Genomic DNA, 24,459 nt, shown 5'->3' on the forward strand with positions numbered 1-24,459 from the left:
TGCCAGTTGCCGTTCCAGCTGGCCGAAATAACATGCTAAAGTTTTGAACATTAACGTGGCTTGTCTTAAACTTCAGCAACTTTATTATTGTCTTTGAAAATTGGAAGGATTCCATTGTCATCAAACCTATAGAGTGCCAGAGAAAATATACTTTTGCCAACTAAGCACAAAAAGTCTATATAATTCAGATGGCTTATAAAATGGCTAGGCCACAACCAAGACCCCAGCTCAATTAAAATAAAAACATGTGGACATATATGTAACAAATAATTGGAGTATATTTAATGTTAATTATGGAATCTAAATAATTTAGCGATTGTATTTTTCTCTTCGGAAAGATTATATTAATTTTGGATCGGATCATTTTAGTTTTAGAAAATGAACTCCAATTAAAAAAATTAAAAAAAGTTTAAAGAGAAACTGTTTTGATAAATGGCAAAAATCACTTTTAAAAATACAATTTATATGTGACGAAAAAAAAAATCTACAAAATCCGTACGGATAACATGTACAACCGTTGTTGTAGCATTAAAAGCTTAATTTAAGTTGTTAGTTCACGAGTATTTAAGAATAACTTCTTACCGAACGTTATTTATTTTATGCAAATACAATTTCATTCATGCGAATTTTAACGTTTGGGGTTACAGTGTTAGCGTAATAAACATTCCAATTATTTATTTATTTATTTCTATCTATATATTCTATATACGATGAATAAAGAATGCATAGAGGTACATTATTTGCACACGTGATTCCATTCCAAACCGTTGGCTCAAGCGAATGTGGAGCCATTAAGCCACAAAGCTTAGAGGGTGGAGCTGTTGTCGGTGCTCCTAATGGTTTATGACAGTGAAAACTGTAAACACCCACAGCGTATTTCCTTCACTGTCAGACACTCCCTCTCCATCAAAATCAACCATTGAAGACGCCCATTCAAAACCCAAAAACACACATTTCGCACTGTTTTCTTAACGAGCCACCCTCACCTCTATTCAAATCAAATCTGTCTCGGACCACCGCCAAGCCAAGAAAACAAATCGATGAGTCACCGTCACACTCACACGCCGGCTTCGTTTTTCGCTCTCTGAAGGTGTTTTCCTTTCTCACACCTCTTCGCGTATCCATTCTTCAATATTTTCGCATTCATTCGTCGTAACCGCTTTGACTTTTTCGTTGACTCACACGCTTCACGCTTTCTGCACTTCCATTTCTCGGTGGTAGCTCTTGATCTGCCGCCTGTGTACCAGTCTCCACGATTCAATTTTAATAGATTCTTTTGGTTAGGTCACCGTGTAGCTATTATTAATAATATTATTAGTTATTTTTGTTTGGAGCATTTGCGATTTTGGTGTAATTAGTGTTGTTCAAGACTGGTGATTCATTTAAATCTGAATTTCGGTTTGGACAGGGAGGATTTGATGTTCTGTCAGACTCTCCAGTACTGATTGTAGAGGAGCGGTGTCCTGGATTGATCTGTTTGGGAGTGTCTGCGAGAAGCGAAGCTGGCGACCACACTGACTTGGAGGTTTGCTGCCCACAATGGCAGCACACTTGCTGCTAATGACATGGTACGTCGTGATTTTCATTGTTTATTCTTTTTCTTTTTCATTCATTTTATGTTATACCATCATCATTACTGGTAGAGGAAAAGTGTTTGAGTATTAGGAAATACTTGTAACTTTACAAAACTTTAAGTTCTCTTGCACATATTGGAAACCATTTCTTCAAATTGCTTGGCGGTCCGCTATGTTTTAAAATTTTAGTCGTGGTTATAGAAATTTTGGACAAGGGAAGGATGATGCAACGGCAATTGTGGTTGTGGAGACTTCTAAAACTGCAATATGGTAGTCGCAATTGTGGTTATGAACATCTGTCTAAAACTAGAATTGATTTGTGCTTTTTTTGGTGTGCCAAACTATTCCAGAAAGCGTCGTTGTGAACCATGGAAGTGTGTTATTTCATTCTACTATCTGTTTCTTCTCTCCCATTGGAAAATATCTGTCACTGTTCTTTGATTGAAACGTCTATGGTTTTACAGAAATATGAAGATGATGGTAAATATTCTATTGTAGATAACAAGCGTTATTTTAGTTACGCACTCTACCATCATTTGCTACATATCCTTCTACATATCCTTGGTTCTGGGACTGGGTGAAGGGTAAATGCTAGAAATGGAAAAAAGGTCGCATTATTATATTCTCTTAAGACTATAGCATTCATGGCCATCTGTTTTAATGGGTTACTTGTAGCGTTTATTCTAAACTGGAGTCTATTATACAGAGGCTTTCTGCTGCACTGTATAATGCTGTATATTTTTTACTCCATTTTAGGTCTCCTGTCTGTTTTTATGCAATAAGATGCTAGTATGCTACGCTAATAACAAGTAGTCAACTGTAATAGAAGCAGCAATCATGTACATTTAATGCTTTGAAAATCTTGAATTTCTTGATAAAGAAAAAAAAACAAGTTGTGGTAGTGATATATGGTTTTGCTATGTTCCTTCTCAAATTGATTTTCCATTTCTCCTCACATACAACTTCAAGATTGATCCTTATCCATATAGTACTAAGTCTAACGTATTCGTGTTAATTTTTGTCACTTCCATCATTTAGAGAAATACTAACATTCTGTTTATTCTCGTTGTCATTCTTCTGATTGCAGGAAAGAAATGGTGATGGGAAGGCTCAAGAATCAGAGGCTCTACCTCCCCATTCTGTTCTGAAGATGGGATTGAGGTTCGTTACAACATAGGATATGACTGCAAATTATGTTAAAAAAGATTATTTTATGGCCTTTAAAATCATCAAATCATTTGCTTGTATTGCTCCACTGAAATTCTTGCACTTACATTGGTACTTTGCTTATAGTTAAGTAAGCTGTGACTTGTGAATCCTACCTGTTGTGGTATACTGTGTCATCCGTGTAAAAATTTTCCAAGATAGAAGTAATATGTTCCTCTCTTACCCTTTCTGAGTCTCATGCATTGAAGATAATGAGAACTATCTAATTTGATGGTTATATATATGGTTTATGGATATTTGAATTTAAGCACAGATTCTGTATCTTACATTCCTAATTGTTTGCAGAGAACGTAGCAACAGCAGCAGCATGGAGGATCCAGATGGTACATTAGCAAGTGTTGCCCAATGCATTGAGCAGCTGCGTCAGAGCTCATCTTCTATGCAGGAGAAAGAGCATTCTTTGAAGCAGTTATTGGAGCTTATTGATCTTCGAGAAAATGTTTTCAGTGCTGTTGGATCTCATTCCCAGGCAGTTCCAGTACTTGTTTCCCTTCTTCGGTCAGGGTCTTCAAATGTGAAGATACAGGCAGCAACTGTATTGGGTTCACTTTGTAAAGAAAATGAGTTGAGGGTGAAAGTCTTGCTTGGAGGATGCATTCCACCGTTGCTTGGTCTGCTCAAGTCCAGTTCTGCTGAAGGTCAAGTGGCTGCTGCAAAGACAATTTTTGCTGTTTCTCAAGGTGGTGCCAAAGATCATGTTGGATCAAAAATTTTTTCAACTGAAGGAGTAGTTCCAGTGCTATGGGAGCAGTTGCAAAAGGGCCTGAAGACAAATGTAGTTGATAATTTATTGACTGGGGCATTGAAGAATCTCTCCAGCAACACTGATAGATTCTGGAATGCCACAATACAAGCTGGAGGGGTGGACATATTAATTAAGTTACTGAAAACAGGGCAGTCTAACACTTTAGCAAATGTGTGCTTTTTACTTGGCTGTATGATGATGGAGGATGCATCTGTTTGTTCAAAATTGTTGACAGCTGAGGAAACTAAACAACTTCTCAAACTTTTAAGCCCTGGTAATGATGCTGCTGTCAGGGCTGAAGCAGCTGGTGCTCTTAAATCTCTTTCTGCTCAGTGCAAAGATGCAAGAAAAGAGATAGCCAATTCCAATGGCATTCCTGCTTTGATTAATGCTACCATAGCTCCTTCCAAAGAGTTCATGCAGGGTGAGTATGCTCAAGCATTACAAGAGAATGCGATGTGTGCTTTAGCAAACATCTCTGGTGGTTTGTCATATGTCATCTCCAGTCTTGGTCAAAGCCTTGAATCATGCTCCTCGCCTGCCCAAGCTGCTGACACGTTGGGGGCTTTAGCTTCAGCTCTTATGATATATGACGACAATGCAGAATCTACCAGGGCCACAGATCCTTTGGCAGTTGAGCAGACATTACTTGAACAATTTAAAACTGGCTTGTCATTCCTTGTGCAGGAACGGACTATTGAAGCACTAGCTAGTTTGTATAGCAATCCTATACTGTCAATCAAACTTGCAAATTCTGATGCAAAACGTTTGCTTGTTGGTTTAATTACGATGGCTGCTAATGAAGTGCAAGATGAACTTCTAAAATCTCTCTTGACATTGTGCAATACTGAATGCAGTTTGTGGAGTGCACTTCAAGGCCGTGAAGGAATTCAGCTGTTGATATCTCTTCTGGGGCTTTCATCGGAACAACAACAAGAATGTGCTGTTGCCCTCCTTTGCCTTTTATCTCATGAAAATGATGAAAGTAAATGGGCTATTACTGCTGCTGGTGGTATACCTCCTCTTGTTCAAATTTTGGAGTCAGGATCTGCAAAGGCAAGGGAAGACTCAGCATCAATCCTTAGGAACCTATGTGATCACAGTGAGGATATACGTGCTTGTGTTGAAAGTGCTGATGCTGTTCCTGCATTGCTTTGGCTGTTGAAAAATGGAAGTCCAAATGGAAAGGAGATTGCAGCAAAGACTTTGAATCACTTAATTCATAAATCTGATACAGCAACTATCAGTCAGCTTACAACATTATTGACCAGTGATTTACCTGAATCTAAGGTTTATGTTTTAGATGCTTTGAGAAGTATGCTTTCAGTTGTTGCTCTTACTGATCTTCTACGTGAAGGTAGTGCTGCCAGTGATGCAATTGATACAATGATTAAATTACTGAGCTCAACCAAGGAAGAAACTCAGGCAAAGTCTGTGTCTGCTCTGGCGGGTATTTTTGAAACAAGGAAAGATGTGCGTGAGAGCAGCATTGCTGTTAAAACTCTTTGGTCAGCAATGAAGTTGCTTAATGTTGAATCAGAAAGTATCTTAATGGAGTCCTCGCGCTGCTTGGCTGCAATATTTCTTTCCATCAAAGAGAACAGGGATGTGGTTGCTATTGCTAGAGATGCATTACCCTCCCTAGTTTCACTAGCTAACTCTTCAGTTTTGGAAGTGGCAGAGTTGGCAACATGTGCTGTGGCAAATCTTATTTTGGATAGTGAAGTTGCTGAGAAAGCTGTTGCAGAAGAAGTCATCTTGGCTGCTACTAGAGTATTACGTGAAGGCACAATTTATGGAAAATCACAGGCTGCAGCAGCAATTGCTCGCCTTTTACATTCTAAGAGGCAAGTTGATTATGCTGTAACTGATTGTGTGAATCGAGCTGGAACTGTTCTTGCATTAGTTTCTTTCTTAGACTTTGCTGTCAATGGACTTAGTTCCACATCAGAAGCTCTAGAAGCACTTGCCATGCTGTCCAGGTCAGAAGTGAATGGTGCACACAGCAAGCCTGCTTGGGCAGTATTGGCTGAATTTCCTAAAAGCATCAGCCCAATAGTTCTGTCCATTACTGGTTCAACGCCAGTGTGTTGCAGGATAAAGCTATTGAAATTTTATCTCGATTATGTAAAGATCAACCTTTTGTTTTGGGAGACATTGTTGTTTCTGCCCCTGGATGTATACCTTCTATAGCTAAGAGGATAATCAATTCCTCTTCTAAAAATATAAAGGTCAAAATTGGGGGCGTGGCTGTTCTTATTTGTGCTGCTAAAGTAAATCACCAGAGGCTGGTGGAGGATCTCAATTTATCAAACTTGTCTGGTAATCTAGTTCAGTCTCTTGTTGATATACTTATTTCTTCACAGGCTACTTTGGATTATCAGCATGATGACGGCAGGGACCTTATCAGCATTTGCAGGCATAAAAGAAGCCAATGATGGTAAATCAAGTACTGGCACCACTATTGTTTCTGGTGCCAACTTAGCTATATGGTTACTAACTGTTCTTGCTTGCCACGATGAAAAATGTAAAACTGCAATAATGGAGGCGGGTGCAATTGAGTTTCTCAGTGACAGGATTGCAAATTGTTTCTCGCTGTACAGTCAGGTATTGTATTTGTTTTCAATCAATTTGAAGTATACAGTGGCATCTGATTCTTTCCATAGTTATTTACTCATTTTCATGAATAGATTCTTATTTGTCAAAGTTGTTCACAGATACACACCTCGTCGTTTATATAGTAGTTAGACAATAGACTAGTGTACAATTATTATTTCTGTTTGTCAAATCTTAGCTCCTTATGGTGTGATGCAGATTGACTATAAAGAAGATAGCAGCATGTGGATTTGTGCTTTGTTGCTGGCAATATTGTTTCAGGATAGGGATATTATACGAGCACATGCAACCATGAAATCAATACCAGCACTTGCCAATTTATTGAAGTCAGAGGAATCAGCAAGCAGATATTTTGCTGCTCAATCAATAGCTAGCTTAGTCTGTAATGGTAGCAGGGGAACGTTGCTGTCTGTGGCAAATTCTGGGGCAGCTGGTGGACTTATCTCCTTGCTTGGCTGTGCTGATACTGATATACAGGATCTTTTAGAATTGTCAGAGGAATTTTCTTTGGTGCATTATCCTGATCAAGTTGCTCTTGAGAGGTTGTTTAGAGTTGATGACATAAGAGCTGGTGCCACTTCTCGGAAGGCAATACCTGCTCTAGTTGATCTGCTCAAACCGATTCCAGAACGCCCGGGTGCACCATATTTAGCACTTGGGCTTTTGACTCAGCTTGCTGTAGATTGTCCATCAAATAAGATTGTAATGGTTGAGGCAGGTGCCCTAGAGGCACTTTCTAAGTATCTTTCACTAGGTCCACAAGATGCAACAGAAGAAGCTGCCACAGATCTGTTAGGGATTCTGTTTAGCAGTGCAGAAATACGGAGACATGAATCAGCATTTGGAGCTGTTACTCAACTTGTAGCTGTACTACGTTTAGGAGGAAGAGCTGCAAGGTATAGGGCTGCAAAAGCTTTGGAAAGTTTATTCTCCGCTGACCATATTAGAAATGCAGAGACTGCTCGACAAGCTGTCCAGCCCTTGGTGGAGATTCTTAATACCGGTTTAGAGAGAGAGCAGCATGCTGCAATTGCTGCATTAGTTAGGCTATTGAGTGAAAACCCTTCAAAAGCACTCGCTGTTGCCGATGTTGAGATGAATGCAGTGGATGTTCTTTGTAGGATTCTTTCATCAGATTGTTCAATGGACCTCAAAGGGGATGCTGCTGAATTATGTTCTGTTCTTTTTGGAAATACAAGGATCCGGTCCACAATGGCTGCTGCACGTTGTGTTGAACCTCTAGTCACTCTCCTCGTAAGTGAGTTTAGTCCTTCTCACCATTCAGTTGTTCGGGCACTGGATAGGCTTGTTGATGATGAGCAACTAGCTGAATTAGTTGCTGCACATGGTGCAGTTATTCCTCTTGTTGGCCTACTTTACGGTAGGAATTATGTACTTCACGAGGCCATTTCCAGAGCTCTGGTCAAGTTGGGAAAAGACAGGCCAGCTTGCAAAATGGAAATGGTGAAAGCAGGAGTTATTGAAAGCATACTTGACATCCTTCATGAAGCACCTGATTATCTATGTGCAGCTTTTGCAGAATTGTTGCGTATATTGACCAATAATGCTAGCATAGCAAAAGGACCACCAGCTGCTAAAGTTGTTGAACCCCTGTTTATGTTGCTAATAAGACAAGACTTTGGGCCAGATGGACAACATAGTGCATTGCAGGTTTTGGTTAATATCTTAGAACATCCACAGTGTCGTGCTGATTACACATTGTCTTCTCACCAAGCTATTGAACCTCTTATCCCTTTGCTTGATTCTCCAATATCAGCAGTGCAACAGTTGGCTGCTGAGCTTCTCTCACATCTTCTTTTAGAAGAACACCTTCAGAAAGATCCAGTAACACAGCATGTAATTGGCCCTCTTATACGAGTTCTTGGTTCTGGTATACATATATTGCAACAGAGAGCTGTGAAGGCCCTAGTCAGTATTGCACTGATATGGCCAAATGAAATTGCAAAAGAGGGTGGTGTTATTGAAATTTCAAAAGTTATATTGCAAGCAGATCCTTCCATTCCTCATGCTTTATGGGAATCTGCAGCCTCTGTTTTGGCTAGTATTCTGCAATTTAGTTCTGAATACTACCTGGAAGTTCCAGTTGCTGTTTTGGTTAGGCTGCTTCGATCTGGCTTAGAAAGTACAGTTGTTGGTGCATTAAATGCTCTCCTTGTGTTGGAAAGTGATGATGGAACAAGTGCTGAAGCAATGGCTGAAAGTGGCGCCATAGAGGCTCTCTTGGAGCTCCTAAGATCTCATCAGTGCGAGGAAACTGCTGCAAGACTCTTAGAAGTATTGCTGAACAATGTAAAGATCAGAGAAACAAAAGTTACTAAATCAGCCATCGTACCATTATCCCATTATCTCCTGGACCCACAAACCCAAGCACAACAAGCAAGGTTATTAGCAACATTGGCTCTTGGTGATCTATTTCAGAACGAGAGTCTTGCTCGGTCAAGTGATGCAGTTTCAGCCTGTCGCGCTTTAGTGAATGTGCTTGAAGACCAGCCAACTGAAGAAATGAAAGTTGTAGCCATATGTGCTCTACAAAACCTTGTGATGAACAGTCGATCAAATAAAAGAGCAGTTGCAGAGGCTGGTGGGGTTCAGGTTATTTTGGATCTGATAGGTTCAAGTGATCCTGAAACATCTGTTCAGGCTGCAATGTTTATTAAACTTCTATTTTCAAATCATACCATTCAAGAGTATGCTTCTAGTGAAACAGTCAGAGCAATAACTGGTGAGCTATGTTCCTATGGGGCAGTGTTTAAATTCTTGTTATTTTTATGTGGAGCCACTATTATATATCTTCATTTTCTTTTCTCATATAAAATGGTGTGTTTGTTGCTTTTCACATGGCAATCTCCAACACGTGTTTTCTTGTCCTTGAATTAGTTATTTGATTCTACTCGTAAAGCATTTTTCTTTGCTTTATAAGCAGAAGCTTAGCTTGATTTTCAAAATATTTTTCTGTAAAGAAACCAAAAATGTTATACATGGATTAATGCATCTTAAAAAAAATGGCAAAGCTGAATTTTTTGTTGATTATTGGTCTTGGAACCAAAAATTTGGGGAAGGAACAGATGAATAGCAAAACTTGTGGCTTGTACCCTTAGTTTCTTCATGAGCTGAACAGCTTGACTCTTATCTGTGCTACATAACCTCTTCTAGCTAAAATAGGCACCTTGTTTTCTGCACATATTTATTGATGTATCAGACAATGAATAGGTTGAAATTGAAAGTTGTCTTCTAAATAAAGGTATCGTTTCTAATATGATTGGGGAGCAATGTTGATTCTTGCGTGTCACTATAAATTGCTTCACTGCGCAAACCTCTCTCCTGTATGTAAATATGACCTATTTTAATTTGTGATCTTTTTTAGCTGCTATTGAAAAGGACTTATGGGCTACTGGAACTGTGAACGAAGAGTATCTTAAAGCCTTAAATTCTCTTTTTAGCAACTTCCCAAGACTGAGAGCTACTGAGCCAGCAACACTTAGCATTCCCCATCTGGTTACATCCTTAAAGACAGGCTCTGAGGCTACTCAGGAGGCTGCCTTGGATGCACTTTTCCTGCTTAGGCAAGCTTGGTCAGCATGTCCAGCAGAAGTTTCAAGAGCTCAATCAATAGCAGCTGCAGATGCTATTCCTTTGCTGCAGTACTTAATCCAGTCTGCCCCTCCTCGCTTTCAGGAGAAGGCAGAGTTTTTATTGCAGTGTTTGCCAGGAACTTTGGTGGTGATCATCAAGCGTGGTAACAATATGAAGCAATCTGTCGGAAACCCAAGTGTTTTTTGCAAGCTTACGCTTGGAAACACTCCTCCAAGGCAAACCAAGGTATTTTTAATAATAATTCATATCATTATCTTGTTTTGTGATCTTCTCCTGGCGAGTGCTTGTTTTATGTTAGAGTAATATATGATTGTATCTCCATGTCAATCTTGCATAAATGCCAAAAAGCTAATGTGATCTGTTATGTCCTTTTGGATATTATGCCAGTATTAGAAAATTCTCAGTTAGGATATGGACCTTTAAAGTTGCTTCCTAGTTCCTAGAAAAAAAAAATCAGTTGACCTCGTTTACATATTCTACTGCAGTTATATTGCCAGATTTTAGAATCCATAATCACTCAAATTGATTTTTTCTTTTCTTTTGAAGTAACTTTTGACTTAAATGGTGATTTGATTGATATGGAAGTATTTGGTTGTCACTTTTCATCTTGTGGAGGGCCACGCCCACTTCAATTTATTTTCTATTTCCAGTTTTGAACTCAAGGGACAAGGATTTGCAGCCTAAACATGTGGTTGTCATTTTGTTATACAGTTTGAGGAACATCTTGTTTTCTTTTTAATATATACAATTTCTACTTTGATTTGATTTTCTCCTCGAAAAGTGAATGTGCTAAGTATAATGGAATGTGCTGGTTAGGTGGTCTCAACTGGCCCCAATCCGGAGTGGGAAGAGAGCTTTTCATGGTCCTTTGAGAGTCCTCCAAAAGGCCAGAAGCTTCACATTTCTTGCAAAAACAAGAGCAAAATGGGAAAGGTAATTGTGGGAAAATTGGACAGCACTAAATGCAGTCTATCCATCTTCAATTATTTTGCTTTTACACTTCGGCTTGACCCCTCTATTATTTTTATCTGATGACAGAGTTCATTTGGGAAAGTGACAATCCAGATTGATCGGGTAGTAATGCTCGGAGCAGTATCTGGAGAGTACACTCTTTTGCCAGAAAGTAAGAGTGGCCCTTCGAGGAATTTAGAAATAGAATTCCAGTGGTCGAACAAGTGATATACCTGTTTCCGTCTTTAGTGTGAAGCTTTTAAATTGGAGCACAGGATACATGGTTGAAAACAAATTTTTGTACAGTATGATTTATCTTGCTAGTGCACATAAATTCTTTTAAAACAAATATTCTTTTGTATCTTGATCCTTCGTCTTGGTTAAGTGCTTCGGGCACCAAAGATTAGGTCTGCTTCAAATCTTGTATGAATTTTGCTCGTTGTCAATTAAGGTGGGTTGTCTATATATGTACATATGTGTTTCTTGACGGGTTAAAGCTTAGATTAGGAACTAAAAGTAAAAAACTAAATTGATATAAAAAAATAAACCAAATTAATTATTCGACGATAAATAAAATTAATGAGAATTTAAAAAAAATTGCGAAATCCTGTTGAAGTCTGAATAATATTTATGAATTTCATTATTTGTCCAACTTGAATTGCTTAATGACAGTATTTTTATTTTCTTTCTACTTTCAATTAAGTTTCCTTTTAACGTAATCATTTTGTAGGAAACTTCCGTAGTCATTGGCTTCATGTAAATCCAGTTGAATATTACCACCGAGAAGTCCTCGTGCTGACTAAACCAAGAACGTTTTTCTTTGAATCACTTTCTTTCTTCAACCAAAATTAACCTATTATGTTTTATGCTTGTCCGCTCTACCCAAGCTCTCAAAAGATAGACATTCTAGAAATCCTTCTTCCAAAATACGAAGCCGTTATAATACAAATCACTTCACACTTAGATTATGTACAAAGCATAAAATGTGCACAGAACAAATTAACTTCCATACACTAGAAGACCATACTAAACTATATCCTTTTTCAAAAGCAATTCAAACTCTATTTCAGAAAATACGTTTTCATTATCCATGATAAACAATAAAATTATGTTTTCGTTCCAATAGAAATTAAACGAAAATAAACTCTGTTGTGCTCATGCCATGTTCTTCCGAGAAATGAAGTGAAAATAGTAATGAATTAGATATGAACATGATTAAAATTTGTTACTATTCTTATTAAGACCTGAACTCTCGATTGAATCATTTAATTAAAATTATATGAACTCCATTTGTTAAATATGAATTCATTTTACGATACATATAAATTTCTTATTCTGAATAGTTAAATAGAAAGATAAAATAAATATAAAACTTAAACTAAGCTACATTTTAAAAAGGTAAATAAATAATATATATATATATATATATATATATATATATATATATTATAATGTTATTTACTAAATAGAAAAAATATTTAAAAATTATATTTTAAAAAAGTATAACATGAAATCAGAAACTACTCAAAACACCATTTAAATCCGTCCTAAAAATATACGTTAATCTACTTATACACTAGTTCAAATCAATTTTGAACTTTGGACTATTGTCGCCCCCTAGTCTAAAGCGGAAGTGTGAGGGGCAGAGAGATCTTTCAAGTGGGGCGAGGAGGAAGCGATCAAGTTAGGTTAGTTTAAGACGTTTACATTTTTTAAAAGGTGGAGCGAACTTAGCATTTAAAAGTCTGAAAAAAAAGGCAAGACCCAACTTGCCTTTACACCTTGGACCATACCACCACCGCTCTTGTGGGGCTTTTTTTTATTGATTGTAGCACTGCAGCAGAAGAGGAAAAAATAACATTAAATGAATAAATAAATAAATACATTTTTACATCTAACAAAAACTATATAGAATTAATTCAAATAAGTAAAAATATGAGTAATTTTTAAGAGGAAAATATAAGTGACTGACATTTAGAAGAAAAAAGTGTAAATGTTAACAAATTAATTTGAGGATATACGTACTTAAGCTTTAGATAAAAATGCAAATTTTAAAATTATGATCGCTACTTCCTATTTATTATCATATGTTTTAAAACACTACTCCTTAGAGTTAAATTGGTCAAAGAAATAGTTGGATCCATAATTATTTGTGTTTACCTTTTGAAGATTTTTTTCTTTGAGTGAGAGGGACTTTATCTCCTACCCACACCAGACATATATATGTGATTACTTACTGTCCAGGCAACTATTTAAGTTTATTCTTGATGTAATGAGATTAAATAAGAAGCTTTTGCCTCGTATGCTTGTTTTGTTTTTTTATTTCGTAAAAGGAAAGGAATGAAAGTAAGTGCGGGGAGCCCACAGTTGCAAAGACAAATCAAGACTGGCGATAAAAGCCCGTTTTATTCTCAAGCACGTAAAGACACGGTGGGGCCACCAGGCGTGACGTTTCGCTTCGTGGCGGTACTGTTGTGCGCTTACTCCTTCTATCCTAATCATCATTTTCAACCATCACTATTTCAAACACTAATCATATCACATCCAACAACTTTCCCCGTTAATTAAGCGCTCCTAAGTTAAATTCCTACTGCCAACCAAAAATGCACCACTTTCTTTCTCTTTGTTTTATCCACTCACACTCTCGTTCTCGTTCTCGCTCTCGCTCCCACACACAGCCACACAGGGACGAAACGATCGATGACGATGATGAACACTGCGCACTCTCGCTTCACTAGTTAACACTAATCTTCATACTTAATCCGTTTCAACGAGGCATCGGAACAAGTGCATGTGCCAGATCTCGATCTCGATGCGGTGGCGGTTGCTGCTATTGTTGTTGTTGGAGCTAACGGCACGCGCAATGCCGCTTCCGGTCACGTTTTCCGCGCGCCTCGTTCACCGCTTCGCTGATGAAATCAAACCGGTTCGAATTCCGACCGGCGACTGGCCAGACCGGAAGAGCTTGCGCTACTACCAGATGCTTCTCGCCGACGACATTCTCAGACGCAAGATCAAACTCGGAGGCGCTCGCTACCAGCTTCTGTTTCCTACTCACGGTAGCAAAACATTGTCGCTCGGCAACGACTTCGGCTGGTGATAATACTAATCCCTAACTCGTCTCTCTTCTGTTTTTTCTCGTCGTGCTAAACGACGTGGTTTTGAATCTTATAATGTGTGTATCTCTGGTGATTAGGTTACATTACACGTGGATTGATATAGGAACACCGAGTACTTCGTTTCTTGTGGCGTTGGACGCTGGCAGTGATCTTCTTTGGATTCCGTGTGACTGCGTACAGTGTGCTCCATTGTCATCTAGTTACTATTCCAATCTGGTATGAATACGGTGCCTAATATATCTCTTCTCTGATTTCTCTTACCATGTAAAGTTACTGTGATTAAGCGTAATGTTACCATAGTTCTTGAAACTAAGGAAGTTTAAAATTAGTCTATGAAATTTCTTGTTGGTTGATCTAAACATGTTAGCCTCTTAAGATATGTTAATATTGTCATTTAACGCGCATTTTTTTTAACTCTACACTAACGTGATTGGTGATTTTGAACTCTCATGTATTTTGTTTGAGGACTAATGTTACTAGGCTATACACTTTCAGGAACTAATATGTTGGTTTACGCGACTATCTAACATATAGCCTTAATAACTTAATGCAATAATACAATATTTGGTTTTATTAGCTTGTTTTATTGATTATTTGAAAAATAGTTGATGATGATTGTGAATCGTTGATCGGATAAGGTTATTAATACACTATTTGATTGTTAACTTGTTTTAGTAATTGTTTAGAAAATAGTCAACGATGCGAATTGCAAATCCTTGATTGGATAAGGTTTCAATTGGAGTGGAATATGACAATCTGACACCTTTCTGGGTGCAATTGTTCAGTGAGGTTTAGAGTCTATAACAGGTTTAGCACTTATTTCCAATAATTGATTGGCAGGTGCTCCTTCACATATGGGGCATCTATTATGCAGGATAGAGATCTGAATGAATATAGTCCGTCTCGATCGTTATCCAGTAAGCATCTATCTTGCAGTAATCACTGGTGTGATAATGGTTCGAATTGTAAAAGTTCCCAGCAGCAGTGTCCGTACATGGTCAGTTACTTGTCAGATAATACATCGAGTTCTGGATTGTTAGTTGAGGACATACTGCATCTTCAGTTTGGTGGCGGTTTATCAAACTCCTCTGTTCAGGCTCCAGTTGTTCTTGGGTGTGGCTGACTGCCCTGTCCTTTTCACTCCAATATCACTTTGCCTGATGATGTTTTTACCCTCCTTGTTCTGAAAAGCAAGTTTCCTCCTGGTTTTGTCTCTGATGTCTGTTTTGTTGAATGCAGGTGTGGTATGAAGCAAAGTGGTGGTTATTTGGATGGGGTTGCCCCCGATGGTCTATTAGGTTTGGGACCTGGGGAGAGTTCTGTTCCAAGTTTTCTTGCCAACTCAGGATTAATCCACAATTCCTTTTCCTTGTGCTTTAATGAAGATGATTCTGGTAGAATGTTTTTTGGGGACCAAGGACCAACCATCCAACAGTCTACCCCGTTCTTGCCTTTGGATGGATTATAGTATGGAATTCTGTGCTTTAAATTAGTTTACCATGTTTCACTGAACTAAAAAACGTAGAAAATGCTGACATGCTAATGATTGTAAATCTCCTGGTCAGTTCAACATACATTGTTGGAGTGGATTCATCTTGTATTGGGAATACTTGTCTTAAAATGACAAGTTTTAAAGCACAGATTGATAGCGGAACGTCTTTTACATTTCTTCCTGGCCATGCTTATGGAGTAATAGCCGAGGAGGTACTTTAGTTTTCTGAATTCCATAATTATAAATTTCTCCTCAGTGTTTTCATATGATTTTATTTGTAATAGTTTGATCAACAAGTAAATGGTTCAAGATCTAGCTTTGAAGGATCTCCTTGGGAGTATTGCTATGTACCCAGGTGAGTTTTCTTGATAGATATATGTCTGTCTGTCTCTCTTTCCTCTACTTGTGTCTCTTTGGACCATGATTTCCTAATTGCTGGCGATTTCTAGTCTCTTTGACAGCTTTATTCATTTATTATTGTTATTTTTCGGACAGTTCACAAGAGTTGCCAAAGGTTCCCAGCTTAACTCTCGTGTTCCAACAGAATAACAGTTTTGTGGTCTATAATCCCGTGTTTGTATTCTATGGCAATGAGGTGGGTGTGAGTGACGTGATCCTGCACTAAGGTTTTTAAATTACAATTAACTATGAATCATGATATAAGAGGATTCATTAGTGTTAGAATATTTCCAATTATTCCTTTGATATTTTATTGCTAACCTCTTACTTACTTAACAAAGAAGGTATTAAATGCTTTTATGAAATTAAATGCATTTTTTTTACTTATTGCTTTCTTTATAAATTATCAGAAGGATTAATAATAGAAGAGGACATGTCTTTTTTTATTTATTTATTATTGTATCAACTAATTATTTTGCAGCGAGTTTCGGTTGAGAAGTATTTTTTGTAGCCCATGAGAAAAAAAGTACCAAGTGTATTTTTGAACATATATTTTGTACGTGGACACCTAATGAATATATTCTCTCCACTTTGTCACAACTAATTGAATTTTTGTATCAAAATATGGTTTTATTTATACAGAATATTTTTCACCACCATTTTGTCCCAATTCCCAAGGTTCGCCTTTTTTTTATCCCACTTTCATGCTTATTACTGTGGCCAGACAGATGTGAACTGCTTTGAATCTTCACGTCTGTGTCCAATTGTTCTAATGATGCAGTGCATGAATTTATTGGACAATTGAATTGTAACAATTTTTGGTTATATTATTTTCCTAGGTGGCGAACCAACTTTCTACCGATACATAAGTGGGGCAACTGTTCATTTGTTGTCATGTGAAAATATTTTTATTAAATATTATGGTTTGTAGGGATTGCTGCATTGATTTAGCATGTTAAAACTTGCTCATGTAAATATTTTTTCTAGGAATGTGCAGCATCCATTTAATATGTTATTAGGCATTGTTCTCTGCAAAAAGAAAACTCAGTTTTTCGAATAATACTTGTAGAAGGGAAGAAGTGGCGATTTCTCCTGTAACAGTTCTAGATAAATTAGGTACCTTTTTGTGCAGGGAGTCATTGGATTTTGTTTAGCCATCCAGCCAACAGAAGGGGATATGGGAACAATTGGACGTAAGTTATTTTCCTAGTCAATGTCTACTGATTACCCGTACTCTGAAATATTGTATATAGTATACCGTATTAGTTATTGAAGGATGCTTTAATCTTAAAACTAACAGAAGGGGATATGGGAACAATTGGACGTAAGTTATTTTCCTAGTCAATGTCTACTGATTACCCGTACTCTGAAATATTGTATATAGTATACCGTATTAGTTATTGAAGGATACTTTAATCTTAAAACTAATAGAATCTTTTCACAGAGAACTTCATGACTGGATACCGTTTGGTATTTGATCGGGAAAACAAGAAGCTAGCGTGGTCACGCTCAAATTGTGAGTTTTATTACTTTTGAGTTTATGAGCTTAATATATTTTATAGTACTATCATTCTTCTTAGGCAAAGAAGCTGACTTGGTTTCTTTGCCATTTAACTGATGCAAAGGCTTTTTTCAAATAAAAAACCCTTACGCTGCCTGTTTTCACTTTGGTTATGTCACCTTGGATGCGTAGGTCAGGATTTGAGTGTAGGTAAGAGGATGCCCCTTTCTCCAAATGAGACTTCACCAAACCCATTGCCTTCAGATGAGCAACAAAGAACGAACGGGCATGCAGTTGCTCCAGCTGTTGCTGGAAGAGCTCCCCACAAATCTTCAGCACCTTTATCTCGGATGAATTCATCGTTCCGGGTATATTGGCATTGCTATTTCTTTCTTCTATTTCAACTCGTGTCTGCCTCTTACTGAGAGCATCGCATTCTTATTCTTATATATGTCTTGATAGCGTTACATGTATACCAAGTCTGTATCCATTTTGTCCCCCTAGCTTTGTAAGTATTTTAGATCTCACCATCTAATGCTGTTTTTTCAACCTTGCCAGCATGTTAGATTCCTAAAACTCGTACTGGACTATTTATCTGTCAACCCCGTTTTCGGACGGATGAGCTTATGTAAATTAATTCGCTTGGTGTTATCCTAAAGACAATTCATTTTTTCAATCAACTAGTTTGTATGTTACCCTGTTGATTACGTTAATTCAAACGGTCTGAATAAATGTGAAACCTGGACTTATTTATCCAAAAATCTTGGAATCATTTTGTCGTTTGGTGTATGAAAATCAGATTGGTAATCAAAGCTAATGGTTCTTGCTAAGAAAGCTAGTTACAGTGCAAATTTAATAGGAGCATATTTAGTTTAGTTTGGTAAGCCTGGTGCACTGGTCTTTTCCATTTCGACATAATGAGCCATAAAGTGTAATATAAATATAAGCTGCTAATTTTTAGATAAATTATTATCTTAGTTATGATAAGTGTGAAAAATCAAAGTAATAGACCGATTGGCTTAATGAGTAAAAAAATTTATAAACATTGAGAAAGTAGTGTATATACAGGTAATATAATATTTTTTGTTATCATTTGGTGAGTGTATGATTCTGTTAGTCAAACACTTTTACTTGCATTGTCTAAACTAACAACATATGTACATATTTTGAAAATCTGACATGATTATGTGTATTAGATGTGCACAAAATTACTTAATTACTGATTGTTATGAAATTTAAGTTTTTTTTTTATAATAATTATCTTAAAAATAATATAAAGTTTTTTAATTAGTTTGTAATGTAAAAACTTAAAATAATAGTTCAAATTCAAAAACATTAACATCCTAAACTTGGGCAGAGTAAACAAATTGTAAAATATTTTACATTTATACATAAAATTCATGTTTTTGATTTTTTAAAATATTTTAGAGATAACTTATTTCTAGGAATAGATTCAATAGTTTTTTAATTTTTATTTAAGAAAAGTTATGTAATTCTGTTCGATTATTAACTGGTTTTTTTATATTTTATTTTGAAAAGTTATATTTAAAAAAAAAATTAAAGTTTACAACACATGAAAATTAAGAGAATTTATATTATATTTTCTAGAAAAAAAAAATCACTGAACCATCATCTATTCAGTCCTGTTGTCGTTGTTATTATTTGTTTTCTTTTACGCAGCTTTCTTTTCAGAAACATTAGCGTTTGTGAGTGTATGGCAGCTAAAATTTGACTTCTATACATTATTAACCTAGCTACTCCCCGTTGCTTTTATCTATTTCAATTCTGAAAAGAAAAGAATTTTAATGATATATTTATTAATTTTATTATACTTTTAGTTTTTATAATTATTTTTAAATAATTTGTACATGTTAGTATCTACCTTTCATGACAATTAAAAAAAATAGATATTATATAATTATTGAAATAAAAAATATGACAACAATTTATATTAAAAACATAGAAATCAATATGAACCGCCAATTATAAAAATAAATTCTTTTTATTATAAAGAAGAAAAGAAACTAAAAATAGTAGAAAAATACTTCATATGTTAAAAAAATCATTTTATATATAATTAAATTGTAAGTATTTAAAAGGTTTAGTTCTACACTTTTTTATTACAACTTAACTTCAATATAATATTAATAAATAATATATTAAATTATCTTATTTTCATATATATATATATATATATATATATATATATAATATAAAGTACTTACAAACGCAAATTCCACTTGTAAATTATAAAACTAATTTTAAAAATTTGAGAAATTAAAAACCAAAGTTTATGATTTAAAGATGTTAAGAGCCCACGGATTCTAACCTCAGCATATTATTAAATTAAACATGAGTTTATTAATTGGGTGGTGATACAAATACCACACTTTTATTTCTACACTTATTCAACACAACAAAATATTTTTTTTAAATATAAAAAAAATTTAGATGGATAAAGTACAAAATTTAAAATATTAATTTTTTTATTAAGTGGTAAATAAGTATAGGACAATTCAAAATTGAGAGGTGTATGTTTATAATTTTTCTTATAAATTACTAAGTAATACGTTGGCATTGGAGCCATGGGGAAGTAGCTAAAAAGGTATGCTCGCTCATGAGCATCCAAAGAATTTAAACTATACAGACAGCCATTATATAGCTGCTAATCTTACAGGTGAATAACTTTAAACTTTAAACATTGAACTATACAAAGCAATTTCCTGCCCTTCAGATTATTTTATTGGAGTATAAACGTGAATATGAGTTACATATTATATCAAAATGAATAAAATTCCATAAACTTAACATTTTAAATTTTTAAGATTTTGAATTAAATACAATTTCACTTGTATACTATATTTGTATCTCGTTCATAGAAATCTCCGAGAGTAGTTTTTTTTTTTTTTTAATTTTCCACATTTTTCATTATCTATCTCGTGACAATGGTAAATCTTTCCTTAAATACACAAAAAATAAATAAATTATAGACACACTAAAGAAGAAGTGTGATTTTTTGTGTGTGATAATAGCGTGTAACGACTTCTAAGGTAATTTAGCTCCCATTTCCTAGTTAAAAATGTTCCTTTTATGATGAACTAAGAATTATTTACAATCCAAAAGCTAGAAGAAAGCAGGTGAATATATCAATCATATGCTTCTTCGTCCAAATTAAAATCTAAACACGAGATATATGGATAAGTTATATAAAAATGGAAGTCTCATTTTTTCATGATCAAGTTTCTAAAAGCAAGAAGGAACTATTATATACTAACCATGGTTCTATTTCAGTTTCACACCTGGTTTATCTTCTTATTTTTTTCAAGTATGGTATGATTAAACTCCTTACTCTCTTTTGATCTCCAGTTCAGTATATTATTTGTACAACTCGTGTCCATGTTTTTTATTAGTCAGAGATTTCACTTATATATTTGCTATAAATTTATGTTTTCAGTTTTAATTCCAAAGTGTTTAAAAATCCACAATGAGTTGATCTATTTTTCAATAAATTTCTTTAGTTTTAAGCAAACAAATAAATAAATAAAGTTATGTTTTTTTAGAAAAAATATAAATAACTTTTGAAAAAGTTAAAAGCTTAAATAAATTTGAACTTTTCAATAGGATTGTTTTTTTTAGTATGCTATGATTTTTTGAATTGGGTATTAAAAAATACAATATTTAAGTCTCGGAATAACATTTATCTGTATTTCATCTTTAGTAAATTGGTATTGACTCTTTTATTTAATCTCTGAAATATATGGTTCTCCAAATTATCTTTTACCGTAATATAATATTTGATCAAGATTATAAATAATTTAATAAATATTATTCTTTAACCTTTTAGATAATCTAATACATGTTTTAAGTTAGTGGGTATATATGGTCACTAGAACTTATGTATGTAATATAGAAGGACCTCAGATATTTAATTTATTAGTTACCTAATTTTTAAAATAAATTACTAAATATTAAAAAATAATCATATATCAGTCCTTCAAATTTAATTAAGGCAAAAGTTAATTTTAACTCATGATAAAATTAATTTATTTTATTTCTTCAACAAGTTACTGCTTGTTAACATTTTTTATCCCTTTTTTTCCTCCCACTTTTAGTTGCATTTTCTTATCCTTTTCTCATCAGTTTTGTTTTCCAAAAGCGAGACCGTGCTTTCAGTTGTTTTTTTTTTCTAATTACAACATCATACGATGAGTTACGTAAATGATTCAAATTGCTTCTTTTGGTTCCCTTGATAGAGATATCCCAGCAACAACACAAAAGAGAAAATGCTGGTTTCACATTGAGAATCAAATATCCTAAATTCAAAGATGGGAAAAAGTGAAAGAGGAGACTAATTACGACTAAGAAATTGCTTACAAAATGATTATTCAAACTTTTGTAGATAATGACATTATAGAAGATATATATACTTTCAGAAAATTGTTTATAGAATTTAACGTAATATGGTTTTTTAGAAAGCGTTATTCATATTGCCACAACGCTTAAAAGTAATGGAATTTAAAAAAAAATAGGGTTATCGCTAATTGTATTTAAAATTAAGACAAACGGTGTTTCCTTTTCTACATTCATTCTACAACAAACAACCGTATATATTAATATTTTATTGAAATATTTCATTTTATTAAAAAAAAAATACTGTATGTATATTTACTCTACAACTTTTAGAAAACTGAAACTCAAAAAGGAGTTTGATATAAGGAATCTAACCATGCATGATTTTATGACTTTTTATTTATTTGGCTACACTTATTATATATATCTGTTTTTTTTTTATCTTTCTCTTCTCATCACATCAAATAATTTATAAATCTATTATTTTTTAAGGTATATATTAAGTATTGATGTAGTTTTTTTTATACGCATGAATATTTTTGTTTTATTTTAGCTCGAAAGATATCCTCATTTTGTATGTAAATTGAATCCGAATCATTATTCAATGTTAGATTATATATGTTGTTGATTCGGGAATCATAGTCGGTGACTGCTTTCAGAGTTTCACTTTCGTCCTTCATAAATTATTGTTGTTCCATTTGAATTGAAGTCACAATCAGAGGGTTCTCATGAGCTGTCATTTGAAGTGTCAATATATATGTAACAGATAACTTTGTCAAGTGTCAACTGAACCACAAGCACTGCAATAATTTTTACTATTTATTTGCGAACGAAAGATACGCATAATACATGAACCTGTTTCTTCTTATCTGCTTTCTTCAACCCCACGTCATTTTTTTCTCCATTCACAAGTTAAAACCCATTTTAAGGCTCTTGTTCCACTACTGCCGTAGGTACGTAGGCTCACTCACCTTTCCATTCATACATACATATAATTCAATCTGCTGCTCAAAGGCTTTCAAATAATTACATGGCCCGTGGTAAAAATATCTCTAAGGTTATAATAAGTAAAAAAAAGTTCTTCATTTTGGATCATTTGAAGGTAAGTAAGGAATCTTTTTCTGATTTTCAACAAAGTTCTTTGTAACTTCTTCTGCTTTTCGTCCTTTTGCTTTTTCTATATATATATATACACACTCTTATAGTCTACTTTCATCTCCAACACCATCAAACTTCAACCCTTCTCCTACCCACTCAAGAACTTCAAACCTTGCTTTCATATCCATTGGCAAGGTTTTGAGGCTAAATACATATCAATGGGAGTTGGAGATTACTTGTCTGATCTAATGGGCACTGGTAGTGGAAGCCGCCAACACAGCAGCAATAGCAGAAAGCAATTGCAGACCGTAGAGCTGAGGGTGACGATGGATTGTGATGGCTGTGTGCTCAAGGTTAAGAAAACTCTCTCATCGTTAGATGGTGAGTAACGTTTTTTCCCTCAGTTTTATTCTTATACTGAGCTTCTATTAACGTATATGAATATGATGAAGGTAAAAAATGGTGTAAGTGCAGGAGTAGAATCAGTGGAGATAAACAGGAAACAGCAGAAAGTGACGGTGACTGGTTATGTGGAAGCAAACAAGGTGCTAAAGAAGGCGAAGTCAACGGGGAAGAGGGCTGAGATATGGCCTTACGTGCCTTACAGCATGGTGGCAAATCCTTATACTGTTCAAGCTTATGACAGGAAGGCTCCTCCGGGTTACGTGAGGAGAGTGGACAACTCTGCCACCATTGGAACAGTGACAACTTATGGAGATCCATACACCACCATGTTCAGTGATGAAAACCCAAATGCATGTTCCATCATCTAGAAACTGGACAGAGACAGAGACAGAGAGATTATGTTATAAACAAGTGCTCTTTTACTGTTTTTCACACGGCACTGTATATTTTCATGTTTTAAATATAGTTTGCTTTAGTTTCAATCTTATATATGGTGTGTAGTAATGTGAAGAGATGTTCTTGTGATCCTTTGTTTTTGTTAACTGTTTTGTTTCAGTCAATACACTGAACCGTACTTTGTGGTAGTTTTGCAGCGCGTTGTCTTTGATTGACGTTGGTTGTTACTTGTTTAAGGAGGCAACCTTAGTTTTTTTTGCAGGCATACGGGAAAAGAGTAATAGTATTATGATATATTTTTATCTTTATTTAACAATAGAGTATAAGAATAAAATGGTAATTTTGTATTTTAAAAAAAAAGAAATAAAAATAAATAAAAATATTGACATTTAAATGTAAAAAAGTTAGGTACGTCAAAATAATATTTTTTACATGAAAACTGAAGCTGGATGCAGCAGATTCCTGACATGTTTTGAACCGTGGAATCACAAATTTGCATTTCTGAGAAATACAACCTTATGAACTTGTTTTTTTTTTATTTCCCAGTAAAGTTAGTTTGTGCTATAATTAGTAAAACTGATTTTGAATGAAAATAATTTTGTGAAATTGATTTCAAACATAATTGATGATGATATTGGAAGTCTCGTCTGATAATAAGACAAGTTTATAATATATAAATATGAATATAAATTTTATTTTATAAATCCATATTATTTATTAATGCATAATACACTCTTTCGTAATGAATAGTTTTTATCTAGGAATAATTTTTCTATTATTGTCCTTTTGAATAACTCTTTGAACATTCAACATCTTCATAATTACGATAATTATTTTCCAAGTTTTCTTTGACAATATATCACAAATTTGTAGAGAAATGCAGTCACTAGAATAACATATTTAAAAAAAAATGAAATTTTGTAGTCATATAATAATGTGACATCTCACTAAAACAAGAATACACTAAAGTA

General features: G+C 34.8%; 3 protein-coding genes across 3 annotated transcripts; all 3 read left to right on the top strand.

Annotated features, from left to right (window-relative positions):
• Positions 1-767: 767 nt before the first annotated feature.
• LOC124847294 (protein CELLULOSE SYNTHASE INTERACTIVE 1-like) lies at positions 768-11,199 on the top strand. Its single transcript, XM_088098436.1, is given in 10 exon segments — positions 768-1,090; positions 1,409-1,568; positions 2,662-2,735; positions 3,087-5,631; positions 5,634-5,968; positions 5,970-6,153; positions 6,361-8,905; positions 9,548-10,002; positions 10,594-10,710; positions 10,816-11,199. Coding segments are annotated over 9 exon segments (6,399 nt in total). The 5' UTR covers positions 768-1,090; positions 1,409-1,565; the 3' UTR covers positions 10,957-11,199.
• A 2,110-nt stretch (positions 11,200-13,309) lies between these two features.
• LOC148193177 (aspartic proteinase-like protein 1) lies at positions 13,310-17,915 on the top strand. The gene is made up of 10 exons (XM_088099725.1): positions 13,310-13,824; positions 13,925-14,063; positions 14,722-14,960; positions 15,087-15,314; positions 15,413-15,551; positions 15,624-15,694; positions 15,835-15,934; positions 16,871-16,931; positions 17,183-17,254; positions 17,432-17,915. Exons 1-10 carry the CDS (start codon positions 13,520-13,522, stop codon positions 17,662-17,664), a joined length of 1,587 nt encoding a protein of 528 aa, XP_087955851.1. The 5' UTR covers positions 13,310-13,519; the 3' UTR covers positions 17,665-17,915.
• A 4,689-nt stretch (positions 17,916-22,604) lies between these two features.
• Positions 22,605-23,723, top strand: LOC148193178 (heavy metal-associated isoprenylated plant protein 23-like). The gene is made up of 3 exons (XM_088098983.1): positions 22,605-22,691; positions 22,849-23,068; positions 23,162-23,723. Exons 1-3 carry the CDS (start codon positions 22,620-22,622, stop codon positions 23,458-23,460), a joined length of 591 nt encoding a protein of 196 aa, XP_087955109.1. The 5' UTR covers positions 22,605-22,619; the 3' UTR covers positions 23,461-23,723.
• Positions 23,724-24,459: the final 736 nt, after the last annotated feature.

This window comes from Vigna umbellata, chromosome 9, assembly GCF_029865625.1.
Source record: "Vigna umbellata cultivar VRB3 chromosome 9, Vumbellata_1.0, whole genome shotgun sequence".
Lineage (NCBI taxonomy): Eukaryota > Viridiplantae > Streptophyta > Magnoliopsida > Fabales > Fabaceae > Vigna > Vigna umbellata.